This window comes from Mizuhopecten yessoensis, unplaced genomic scaffold (assembly GCF_002113885.1).
Source record: "Mizuhopecten yessoensis strain PY_sf001 unplaced genomic scaffold, ASM211388v2 scaffold3607, whole genome shotgun sequence".
Classification (NCBI taxonomy): Eukaryota; Metazoa; Mollusca; class Bivalvia; order Pectinida; family Pectinidae; genus Mizuhopecten; species Mizuhopecten yessoensis.
The window spans coordinates 18,773-30,007 of NW_018405129.1; the positions used below are offsets into that span (position 1 = coordinate 18,773).

At 39.0% G+C, this 11,235-nt stretch overlaps 1 protein-coding gene across 1 annotated transcript in view; it reads right to left on the minus strand.

Annotated features, from left to right (window-relative positions):
* LOC110447771 (TPR and ankyrin repeat-containing protein 1-like) overlaps nucleotides 1-11,132 on the minus strand; it is a gene marked incomplete at both ends in the record, with an annotated part of 17,519 nt that extends 6,387 nt beyond the window's left edge. The window contains 6 exons of the mRNA XM_021493674.1: nucleotides 2,590-2,924; nucleotides 4,236-4,454; nucleotides 4,612-4,729; nucleotides 6,015-7,331; nucleotides 9,245-9,429; nucleotides 10,913-11,132. Of these exons, the coding sequence (XP_021349349.1) occupies nucleotides 2,590-2,924; nucleotides 4,236-4,454; nucleotides 4,612-4,729; nucleotides 6,015-7,331; nucleotides 9,245-9,429; nucleotides 10,913-11,132 (2,394 nt within the window). The remainder of the gene's footprint in view (nucleotides 1-2,589; nucleotides 2,925-4,235; nucleotides 4,455-4,611; nucleotides 4,730-6,014; nucleotides 7,332-9,244; nucleotides 9,430-10,912) is intronic.
* Between the last annotated feature and the right edge of the window lie 103 nt (nucleotides 11,133-11,235).

Sequence of the window (11,235 nt, forward strand, 5' to 3'; positions counted from 1 at the left end):
TATACCTTTCAGTTCTTCAGAAGAAGTCGTTTGAAGTGTTTGACACATTTGACCCCTGTAACCTTGAAAGTAGGTCAAGGTAATTTTCATTCTCAAACTTTGTTGGGCTCCATCCCAGGAAGCCATCAGCCAAATATAAAGATTCTATACCTTTCAGTTCTTCAGAAGAAGTCGTTTGAAGTGTTTGACACATTTGACCCCTGTAACCTTGAAAGTAGGTCAAGGTAATTTTCATTTTCAAACTTTGTTGGTCTCCATCCCAGGAAGCCATCAGCCAAATATGAAGATTCTATACCTTTTAGTTCTTCATCAGAAGTCGTTTGAAGTTTTTGACATATTTGACCCCTGTGACCTTGAAAACAGGTCAAGGTCATTTTCGTTCTCAAACTTTGTAGGGCTCCTACCAAAGAAGCTTTCAGCCAAATATCATGACTCTAGGCCTGTCCGTTCTTCAGAAGAAGTTGTTTAAAGGAAAAGTTGACGGACGAGGACGTACGGACGGACGACGGACGCCGCGCCAGGTGAGCGAATAATATAATGACAAAGGGCAATAACTCTGCAGGTTACTGTCAAATAATAACCGGACAAAGTTTCATTGAACTCCGTCAACATTTATTCAAGTTATCGTGTTTACAAGGTCCAATAATAATATTATTACAAAGTCCAATACAAAATAGTGTAATAATAATATTACAAAGGGCAATAACTCTGTAAGTTACTGTCAAATAATTCCCATTTTCCAACTCATCCGAGATCTTATTGATATAAGGCCGCATACAAAGTTTCATTAAACTTGGTTGATAATTACTTAAGTTGTCATGTTCACAAGGTCCAATAATAATATTATTATAAAGGGCAATAGCTCTGTAAGTTACTGTCGAATAACTCCCATTTAGAGTCCGGGATCTTATTGAAATATGGCTGCATACAAAGTTTCATCAAACTCTGTTAACATTTACTCAAGTTCTCGTGTTCACAAGGTCCAATAATAATATTATTACAAAGGGCAATTACTCTGTAAGTTACTGTCGAATAATTCCCATTTTCGAACTCGTCCAATATCTTATTAATATATAGCTGCCTACAAAGTTTCATCAAACTCGGTTAACATTTACCCAAATTATCGTGTTCACAAGGTCCAATAATAATATTATTACATCTTGATATATGGCTGCATACAAAGTTTCATCAAACTCGGTTAACATTTACTGAAGTTATCGTGTTCACAAGGAAAAGTTAACGCACGACACACGATGGACAACGACAGACAAAAGACTATCACAATAGGTTACCATGACCTATGGTCAGGTAACCTAAAAAAGCTAGACCGTACAGACAGCGTCAATGCTCGACAGTCTTCACATGTGCTTTCTCGAATCAGAGTCACGAAAACAAACACTTGCTAAAACGCTCAAACCCAGTGCACGAATTTCACCACCACAACACTCGTAGAATGCACCGGAGATAAACATTTTGTTTGGAGAAGGGTATCAGAAGACTTTATGTAACCCACAGTTGGGTGTCAGAGATTCTACTTTCTATTGGTTGGTTGGTTGGTTGGTTGGTTGGTTGGTTGGTTGAAGGGTTTTTCGTCTACATGATTCCGCCCATACAGGTTTCATCTACTTTCTATTTACGATAACGAAACTAGATAGCGGAAGAATGCAAGACTGAATTATGTGCACGCACCCCGAACGGAAGTGGGTCCGTCATTTCGTTCTTTGGACAGAATCAATAAGCCACTCGACTCTCGCCAAAAGCAGCTGAAAAAATGTTCACTAGTAAAAAGATACAATATTTGACCTTGACCCTGTGACCTTAACCTTAAGTCATTTGACTCCTTGCTAAATTTCGATCAACTATGCTTCATAATGTCATAACAAAATTGGAACCTTGACCCAGTTACCTTGCCTTTGGTCAAATGACTCCTTGTTTATTTCAAACCAACATTGCTTCAAAGTTTCATAACGAAATGTTCACCAGTGAAAAGATATTAATTTGACCTTGACCTTTGACCCAATGACCTTGAACTCTGACACGATAAACTTGACCATTGGTCAGTTGATTCCTTGTTTAATTCTTATCAACTTTGCTCCATCATGTCATAACAAAATGTTCATCAGTGAAAATATGTAAAATTTGACCTCGACCTTTGGACCTAATGACCTTAACCTTTGACCTCAACTTTTTACTTTAGTGTGTCTGTTTGTTTAATTCCGACTAACTTTGCTGCATGTCATAAAATACTCATTAGTGAAAAATTACAAAATTTGACCTTTGATCTTTACCTTTTGTCAGTTGACTCCTTGTTTAATTCTGATCAACTTTGCTTCATCATGTCATAACAAAATGTTCATCAGTGAAAAGATAAAAAATTTGACCTTGACGTTTGAACCTAATGACCTTGACCTTTGACCTTGACTATTTTTTTTACCTCAGTGTGCATTTTTGTGAGCTTAACATAATGACCAAGTTTCTTGTAAATCGGTCAATAAATACCAAAGTTATCAGCCAGGAACAAAATTACTAGATTACTATATAGGGCACTAGCATCCATTTCTTTAATTCAAAGCCTTAGCTTGTACTTACAAAGCCAATCTTCTCAAACAGATGGGCAACCAGCTCCCTCTCCCGAGCGTTCTGTAGACACTTGCCGGCCTGTGAGGGTAGAGAGCAGTCTAGGAACATCTCCGCAGCGAACAGAAACTCATCTCGCATGCGCTGGTGACTGTCCTTTGTGCGGGAGGCCTTTAATGCTTGCTGATGAGCCAGAGCCACTCTTTGTAGCTTATGATCTCTTCCCCGAATGAAGCACTTCGCCGCAACATCGTACAAAGCATGCTTCATGAAGTCTTCACCTCGTTTAATCCAGTCTTCTGGACTGGATTCCTCCGCAAACATACCACCAATGGTATCTGTGCTCTCTAGGGGTTAAACGATTAAATATTGTTACGTTGTTTCAGCACAAATGAGATATTGCTGTTATCATGAATTTTTACATCGCTAAATTGTACTTTTTACCAGTCTATCAGTACTCTCATGCTTTCTTCCAAGAACTAGGATCAGAATTGCCACTGCCAAAAACTTAAGTCCGCCATTGAAAGGAAGCTAGGCCATGGACAAAGAATTACATGTTACCGTATTGTTTCTCAGTGCACTACCACTATATCCAATGCATTTAAAGAGGATGAGGAATAAATTCTTCCTTTTTGAATGCAGCATTGATAAGTGAAACTTTTTTTTTTTAACTTGTTGTAAAACATTAGATTTTTTACATAAAATTTGTATGGTGATGATCTGGACAGCGCTTCTCAATTTGTAAAATATAAATTAAAACAAATTAACCAGGAAAGTCATCAATGTCCCCTTACTGTAGACAAGTCATGATGAGAGAACTGTAAGAATGTAGCAAAATTGACAATTGTGTTAAAAGTGTGAAAAAGTGCGATGTCAAACTTTTAGGCCATGTCTGAGGTGAGATTAAGTTGGGTGAGGGAACATTGAACAATCTACAAGACAATAAATAAATTTTAGATGGAATGAATGACTGACCGAATGAATCACAGATGTCAGCCCACCATCCCATGATGGTGGAATAAAGCATTGAGAAAATATTTTGCGAGTATTCACAGAAAAAAAAAAACCAAGTACAACTAGAACTGTAACCCAAAGGCTAACTCATACCCCCGCTGCTATATAAACAAGAACTGTAAGCTAAAGGCTTACTTAGGAAAAGTATTGCAAAGCAATCCAAAGTGTGCCACTATAGTAACATGTATTTCGCACAAAGGGGCGGGTATACCTCCATCAAAAAGGGTCGAAATCCCAAATTAAAATGCCGGTACACAACTACATAAGATACTGTTCATTCATGCAAAGTTTCAATGAAATCCACCTGTTAATTAAGGAGGAGTTTTCCAGACAAGTTACTGCAGACGACAGACATCCAGACATCCAGACAGGGTGATTCCAGTATACTCCTCCTAACTTTGTTGCGGGGGTATAATGACAGCAAGTGATTCATATTGTATTGCCTTAGTTTTTAGATTATTTACTCATATGATTGCGTCATGTTTCTGTATACTTGACAAGGGTAAAACTCACATGAGTCCTGAACATTTCTTCTAAAACAAGCTAGAGGAGGATGCTTGTTACGTACATTAACACTTAAAACTGTTTAATTTAGAAATCAAATTTCATTTAAGATATCAATATGAATCTGGTACGCTAACTACCTTCATCTACATCTGTGCTGTTGAGGATCTTGACTAGCTTGCGAGCCTTGAAGTATTCAAACATGGGCGCCCGCTTGTCCTGGTCCTCGTCAAAGATCCACACATTGACGCGAGCACGAGTCACCGCTGTGTACAGGTGTTTAAGCTCGGAGTTGAGTACTTTGTGTAGACTGTTATCAAACTTCAGGGCCCTAGGTCGGTTGGTCTGCTGTAGTACGTCTGCCAAACAATGGAAACAACAAAACCATAGATATCAATAACAATACAGTAAATGTTTCCTTAATTTTGAATTCTTTATTCATCAGACAAAACCAAAACAAAATTATTTTCTCATTGTATATGTCTAGTATCGGAATAGCACCTTATTTTCCCTTACCTGCGTCAATCTGTACAAGACTTTCCTGGTGTGATGGGGAGTTGTCTCCCTTTGCTCCTTTAGTTCCGATGGCCAGCTCTTCCAAATACTCTGTGACAACCCTCCATTCCTTGTTTGCCTGGATTGAAAGAAGTTTTTACTTATATGATTTATACAGACTTTCATAAGAAAATTTAATCACCTTTTCAAGCATTCTTTTTGCAGCATTTAAGTGATTTAGTGAATGGATTCTGTTATATAGCAGAAATATTATAACAAATTACAACAGATTTACAGTGTTCTCACAAATTTTTGACTTTGAAAGAATAGCCAGCTGGAATGTTCATATGCAACAATGTTGGCCCATAGAAATTCTGAACAAGTGGCCCAGTGGGCCTGTATCACTCACCTGGATAATAAAGCACCCATGGGAAATTATTCTCATTACATAAAATCCCTCCAATGGTACAGAAAGAGAAGGATTTAAAAAATGTAAACCTCAAATTCCTCTTTTGAGGCCAGCCCCCTGTACCAAAGAGGGGCCACACCCTCACGTTTTATACAAAAGTTAGTCCTCTTTTCCCAAGGATGCCATATCCTGGCCAAATTTGGATAAGGATAAAATCCATCAAATGGTACAGAGGAAGGAGGTTTTTTGAAGACTTTAACCTCAAATTCCCCTTTTGAGCCCCGCCTCTCTGCACCCAAGGGGGCCATATCCACCCTTTATGCAAAATTAAGTCCCCTTTGCCCAAGGATGATCCAGGCCTAATTTGGATAAATTACAAAAAGGAGAAGGATTTTTAAGTTTTAAACCTCAAATTCCCCTTTTGAGCCCCACTCTCTGCACCTGAAGAGGCAGCACCCACAATTTATACAAAATTGAGTCCCCTTGGCCTAAGAATGCTCCAGACTAAATTAGGATAAAACCCCTTTATTCTTACAGTAGAAGACAGATTTTGAAGGTTTTACCATTATTTCCCCCTATTGGCCCCGCTCCTTTACCCCAAGGGGGGCTACATCCACCATTTTACAAAATTTGAGTCCCCTTGGCCCTAGGATGCTCCAGACCAAATTTAGTTAAAGTCCACTAAGCTGTTCAGGACTGGTACCGTTTTAAAGGAAAAGTTGACGGATGGACAGACGGACGAAGGACACTGAGCCATGGCATCAGCTCAATTCCCCTTCTAGCAAAAAAGTAAATGCCTATTTACAAGCATTTTCTCAGCACTGACCTCTATTCTAGCACTTTTTCATGGACTCAGCAGTTAGGACTATCACATTACAATCCAGATGGAAAAATTTCTTTACAGAGAGAATCTTAAAAGAGCTATGATTTCATATCAGTTTGACGTCATTTTGTGAGAAGATATGCCAATCCACTCACTAGTAAAGACAGACTTTTTGAGAATTTGAATTTATACCTGCGAGTCTTTGAAGAAGTTGTAGAGCAGAATGTCATCAAACTCAAGTCCTTTGGCTTCATAGATGGTCAGAATAAGTCCTAGCTGTAACTCCTCTGGGATGTTATCCCTTGCTGCTTCATCAACAACCAGTATTGCTTGGTGTGCCCCAAACTCGATGTGCGACGTCTTGCGTCGACTGCCCCGCAACAGCATGGCAAGGTCACTGAAGCTACAGGACTCTAACAATACTGGACGTGGACCGTTAAACAGGCCCTGGTCCTTCTGTAGCCGGTCAAAAGACTCTGGGAAGAAACGGACCATGAGGTCAAGGATACTAGAGGCTAGAAACAGAATGCCTGCATGAGATCTATAATTATGAGTTAGCTGGTGCACTCGCTTTGGGACTTCGATATTTGATACCTTGCCGTGAGCCTGTAGTGACTGTTTAGCATAGAAGAAAATAGACTTGAGATCATTGAAGCGGAAAGCTATCCCACGCATGATGCTCTGAGCTGTGTCACCAGTGAGGAACATCTGGTTTGGATCTTGACAGATTCGGAGGAGGAGACAGAGCTCTGCTTGTGTAAAGTCCTGGGTTTCATCTACGAACACCTGATGGATTACCCAAGAGATATCGGTCTCCTGCTTTAGGCGGTTGTACACCGACCGAACCAAGTCTGTCTCATCAAACAGGAATTTCTGCTTCTTGAAATGGTCATATTTCTTGAAGAGATCGTACATGTCTGTACGTCTGCCAGTAAAATTGGGAGCTCGCTTCTTCCCGAGTTCGAAGTACTCTTCCTTCCCTAAAATTCCAGAGGGTTTTGACAGGGCTTCAAATGACCCTTTGATAAAGGACATGATTTCTGTCCACACCAGTGAAGGATGGTATTTTCCTCCAAACTTCTTGCAAATCTTTGGCCAGATTTCCTCGCTGAAGACATCGTAAGTAACCTCTCTTCGAGGGTCAACTTTCACTTTGCTTTTAGCAGCTTGTTGTCTGTCATCATCATCCTCTAAATCATCGAACTGTCCTTCATCATCGTCCTCGTCATCAGATTCCTCGGCCAGGAGAGGAAGGATGCTGAGCAAGCCCTCGCCATCGGTCCAGCCCTGAACATCAACCTTCAGTCCACCATCCTCTCCTCGCTCAAAAAAATAGGGTTGTCCTAGAGATGCGTCCAGCATCAGCAACAGCTGTTTGGAGGTAATGAAGAGAGGGAAGTGGTAATCACCAATGTCCTGTAGACGTGGGGGCAACACCTGGTCCTCCGTCTCCACTTGGTTCTTTGCTATGGCGCAGGCATGGCTCAGCTCTCGAAAGTTCTTTTGCACCTGTTCAAACAAAACTAGAAATCTCAGGCACACGCATATTTAACATCTACCAACCATCTCTAAAGAAATGAAATTAATAATGTATCATCCAATCAGCACCCACAGAAGCCCCCCTGAATTCTGAAATGTAACAGTTGGCCATTTAACTCATTCCCACTGAAGAACATAATGGATTCATCCAGATCAATGCAAGGTAGAGTCTACTAAACGTTACATAGGGATGAAAGGGTAAAGATAAAGCATATCAACCATATCTGTATCAGTCCTACAAAGAATCAACAAGTTATTGTCTAACTATTAAGAAACCTTGTCCACCATCTTGAATCCTAAAATTTTAAAGTTGACCTTTTATTGCAAACTATATTCTCTATTTATAACTTACACAAAGTATCAAGAAATCTGCAACTTAAGTTGAACCCTGCTTCATTATTGTTTTTGAGGCAATTTTTTTAGAATATGAAAGGTACTGCAATTATTTTAATTTCCAAACAAGAGGCCCAATGGGCCTGCATCGCTCACCTGGTATAAATCTCACACTTGTAATCTAAAAAGTGGACTAAAATACAGCTACAGGCAGAATATCAGTGTGACCTTGAATGACAATCAATGACATTAGGTTGAAAGTGGGTCAAGGTCATTCATTTGAACAAATTTGGTAGCCCTGATTGCTACAGGCCAAATATCAGTACCTGGGCCTTTTGGTTATTGAGAAGAAGTTGTTTGAAGATTTTTAGACATTTGACACCTGTGACCTTGAAAATTGGTCAAGGTCATTCATTTGAACAAACTTGGTAGCCCTTCATCCCAGCATGCTAATGGCCAAATATCATCACCTTAGGTCTCTTGGTTATTCAAAAGAAGTTGTTTAACTAATTTGAACATATTTAACCCCTATGACCTTGAATATAAGTCAAGGTCATTTATTTGAACAAACCTGGTAGCTCTTCAACCCAGCATGTTACTGGACAAATCTCATCACCCTAGGCCTGTCAATTATTCAGTAGAAGCTGTATAAAGATTTAAACATATTTGACCCCTGTGACCTTGAATATCAACCAAGGTCATTTATTTGAACTAACTTGGTAGCCCTTTATCCCAGCATGTTACTGGCCAAATTTAGGCATACCAGGCCTCTTGGTTATTCAGAAGAAGTCGTTTAAAGGTTTTAAACATATTTGACCCCTGGGACCTTGAATATAAATCAAGGTCCTTTATTTAAACAAACTTGGTAGCCCTTCATCTCAGCATGTTACTGGCCAAATATCATCACCCTATGCCTCTTGGTTATTCAGAAGAAGTTGTTGAAAGGTTTTAAACATATTTGACCCATATGACCTTGAATATAAATCAAGGTCATTTATTTGGACAAAATTGGTAGCCCTTCATCCCAGCATGTTACTGGCCAAATATCATCACCCTATGCCTCTTGGTTATTCAGAAGAAGTTGTTTAAAGAATTTAACATATTTGACCCCTGTGACCTTGAAAATGGATGAAGGTCATTTATTTGAACAAACTTGGTAGCCCTTCATCCCAGCATGTTACTGGCCAAATATCATCACCCTATGCCTCTTGGTTATTCAGAAGAAGTTGTTTAACGAATTTAACATATTTGACCCCTGTGACCTTAAAAATGGATGAAGGTCATTTATTTGAACAAACTTGGTAGCCCTTCATCCCAGCATGCTTCTGGCCAAATATCATCATCCTAGGCCTTTTGGTTACTGAGAAGAAGTTGTTTAAAGTAAAATGTTGACGACGGATGGACGACAGATGGATGACGGACGCCGCACCATGCCATAAGCTCTCTTGGCCCTTCGGGCCAGGTGAGCTAAAAATCATGAAGCACCTAGTCTTATTATGTTGAATATCGAAGATGTATCCTTTATATTACGCAAGAGTTGCCTCCCTTACCTCATTACACAACACAGCATTCTTTGTGATAAAGATCTGATGGAGATGGTCGTAGATCTGTCCTTCCACTTCTTCTCCATTTTCCTCTACTACTTTGCCATCTGCCCCGACTGTCGCTCCGAGGAGTTCCTCTAAGGGGTCATCCTCCTCTTCCTCATCTTCATTATCATCTTCATCCTCTTCATCTAATCAAATAGCATAGGAAAATAAACATAAGGAAACATTTGAAATCAATGTTTACCTTCGAGACCGAAATATGTATAGACTTTCAATCTAGGTAAAAAATAATATATTGATACTCCTGCATACTTGAAACTGAACAAGGAATTGTCAAAGGTACCATAACAAGAGGCCCATGGACCTTAACGGTCACTGGAGTCCTACAGTATTTATTTTTATTGTTAAAATATGTACCAATTTTAGTAAAAAATAGTTAAGTAAAACGTTAACTTAAGTTTGTCAGGACCATTAGCTGATCATTCCTAGACCGAGTTTCAGTTCAATCGGCCCAGTAGAACTTGACTTAAAGTTTGAAATAGTTTTTCAAAATGGCGGCCATATTTAATTTCTGAACGACCCGAAAAATAACAACACTTTTTCAGGAGCTAAAAGCTCAGGTGACCTAAAAATTCAAGAACTATAGATTATACTTTCCTTGGAAACATTGGACAAGTGGGGTTTTTTTTTTTTTTTTTTTTTATAAATGGATGTATCTTTAAGCCTCTCCTCTGCAAGTTCAAAATCATCCTCAATATCCAGGTGCTACCCTCACTTATGCTCTCTGCACCCCTGGAATATGTATTAGCAAAATGGAGGCTCACGGTCACACAACAGTAGTTTTCAAAGGACAGGTATCAGGCTCGCTATTGGTCAGGTTTTGTTACCAGAGACCAATCAAACAGCTATCTTTGTGCCTTCAATTTTGTCATGACATATTCCAGGGGTGCAGAGAGAGTAAGTGAGCAAACCCCTGGATATCGAGGATGGTTCAAAATATGAAATGTAGCAATTTGAAATTGTACAAGTAATACTTAATGGTTCTGTAAAATTTCAGAGCTACATTTCGTACAGATTTATGACAAATGTTTTTGACAGATATATTCCTTAGGCACTCACAAATTAAAATAATGATTTATGAAAACGTGGCAATAACCACGATGTAAAGTAAAACCTTGTCATAATTCCTCTCCTTTCATTTGCCGCCTCGTTCATCGCCAACATATTCCATACCTCCCTTTTCTCTTTTTTAAATTACCCTTAATTTATCATCAAACCCGGCCCTTTGCAATGTTGTCTGTAAATTACTATGTATATGCTTCTTGATTTCATATTTAAGTATTGATAATATAATTACATTGTGTCCCTGTACAATTAATTTACTATACATTTTACAGCAACATGTTTGGCTGTAATTATGCTAGAATTGTATTTCAATTCTATGCAATGTTGCCTTTGATTATACCTGAATTTATATTCATATATTTAATGCTATTACTCTGTATATATTATTGCCATAGATTGTAGAGAAGGCCTCAAGGGAGAATATAGTTTTGTAACTAATGGAGTGACCTCCTATAAATAATAAAGCATTATTATTATTATAACGCTTAACTTTCTCTGGACAAATGGTATGATGAGGTTTTACTATAAATATCAGCTTAGACTGACCTCCGTCCTCCTCCGTTGTCCTGTTGACCGAACTCCTGGGAAGGAGCGGGGCCTCAGCCTCTGTTGCTTTAGTCCAGTAGGATAGGAACTGGGTCCACAGTCTGTACAGACAGCAGGTTGTCTTGCCTGTTCCACTCCGACCCAGTAGTAGGATTGGGGACTGTGACTTTAGATTAATGATGGCATGCTCTAAGTCAGTCACTCGGAACGGAAAGTCCACCTGAAAAAATAATATATATTTCACAATTTATTGACAAAATTTATAAATGTCAAACAATATTGGACATCAGGATAGCTCAATTGGGACAATAAACTAGTTATCT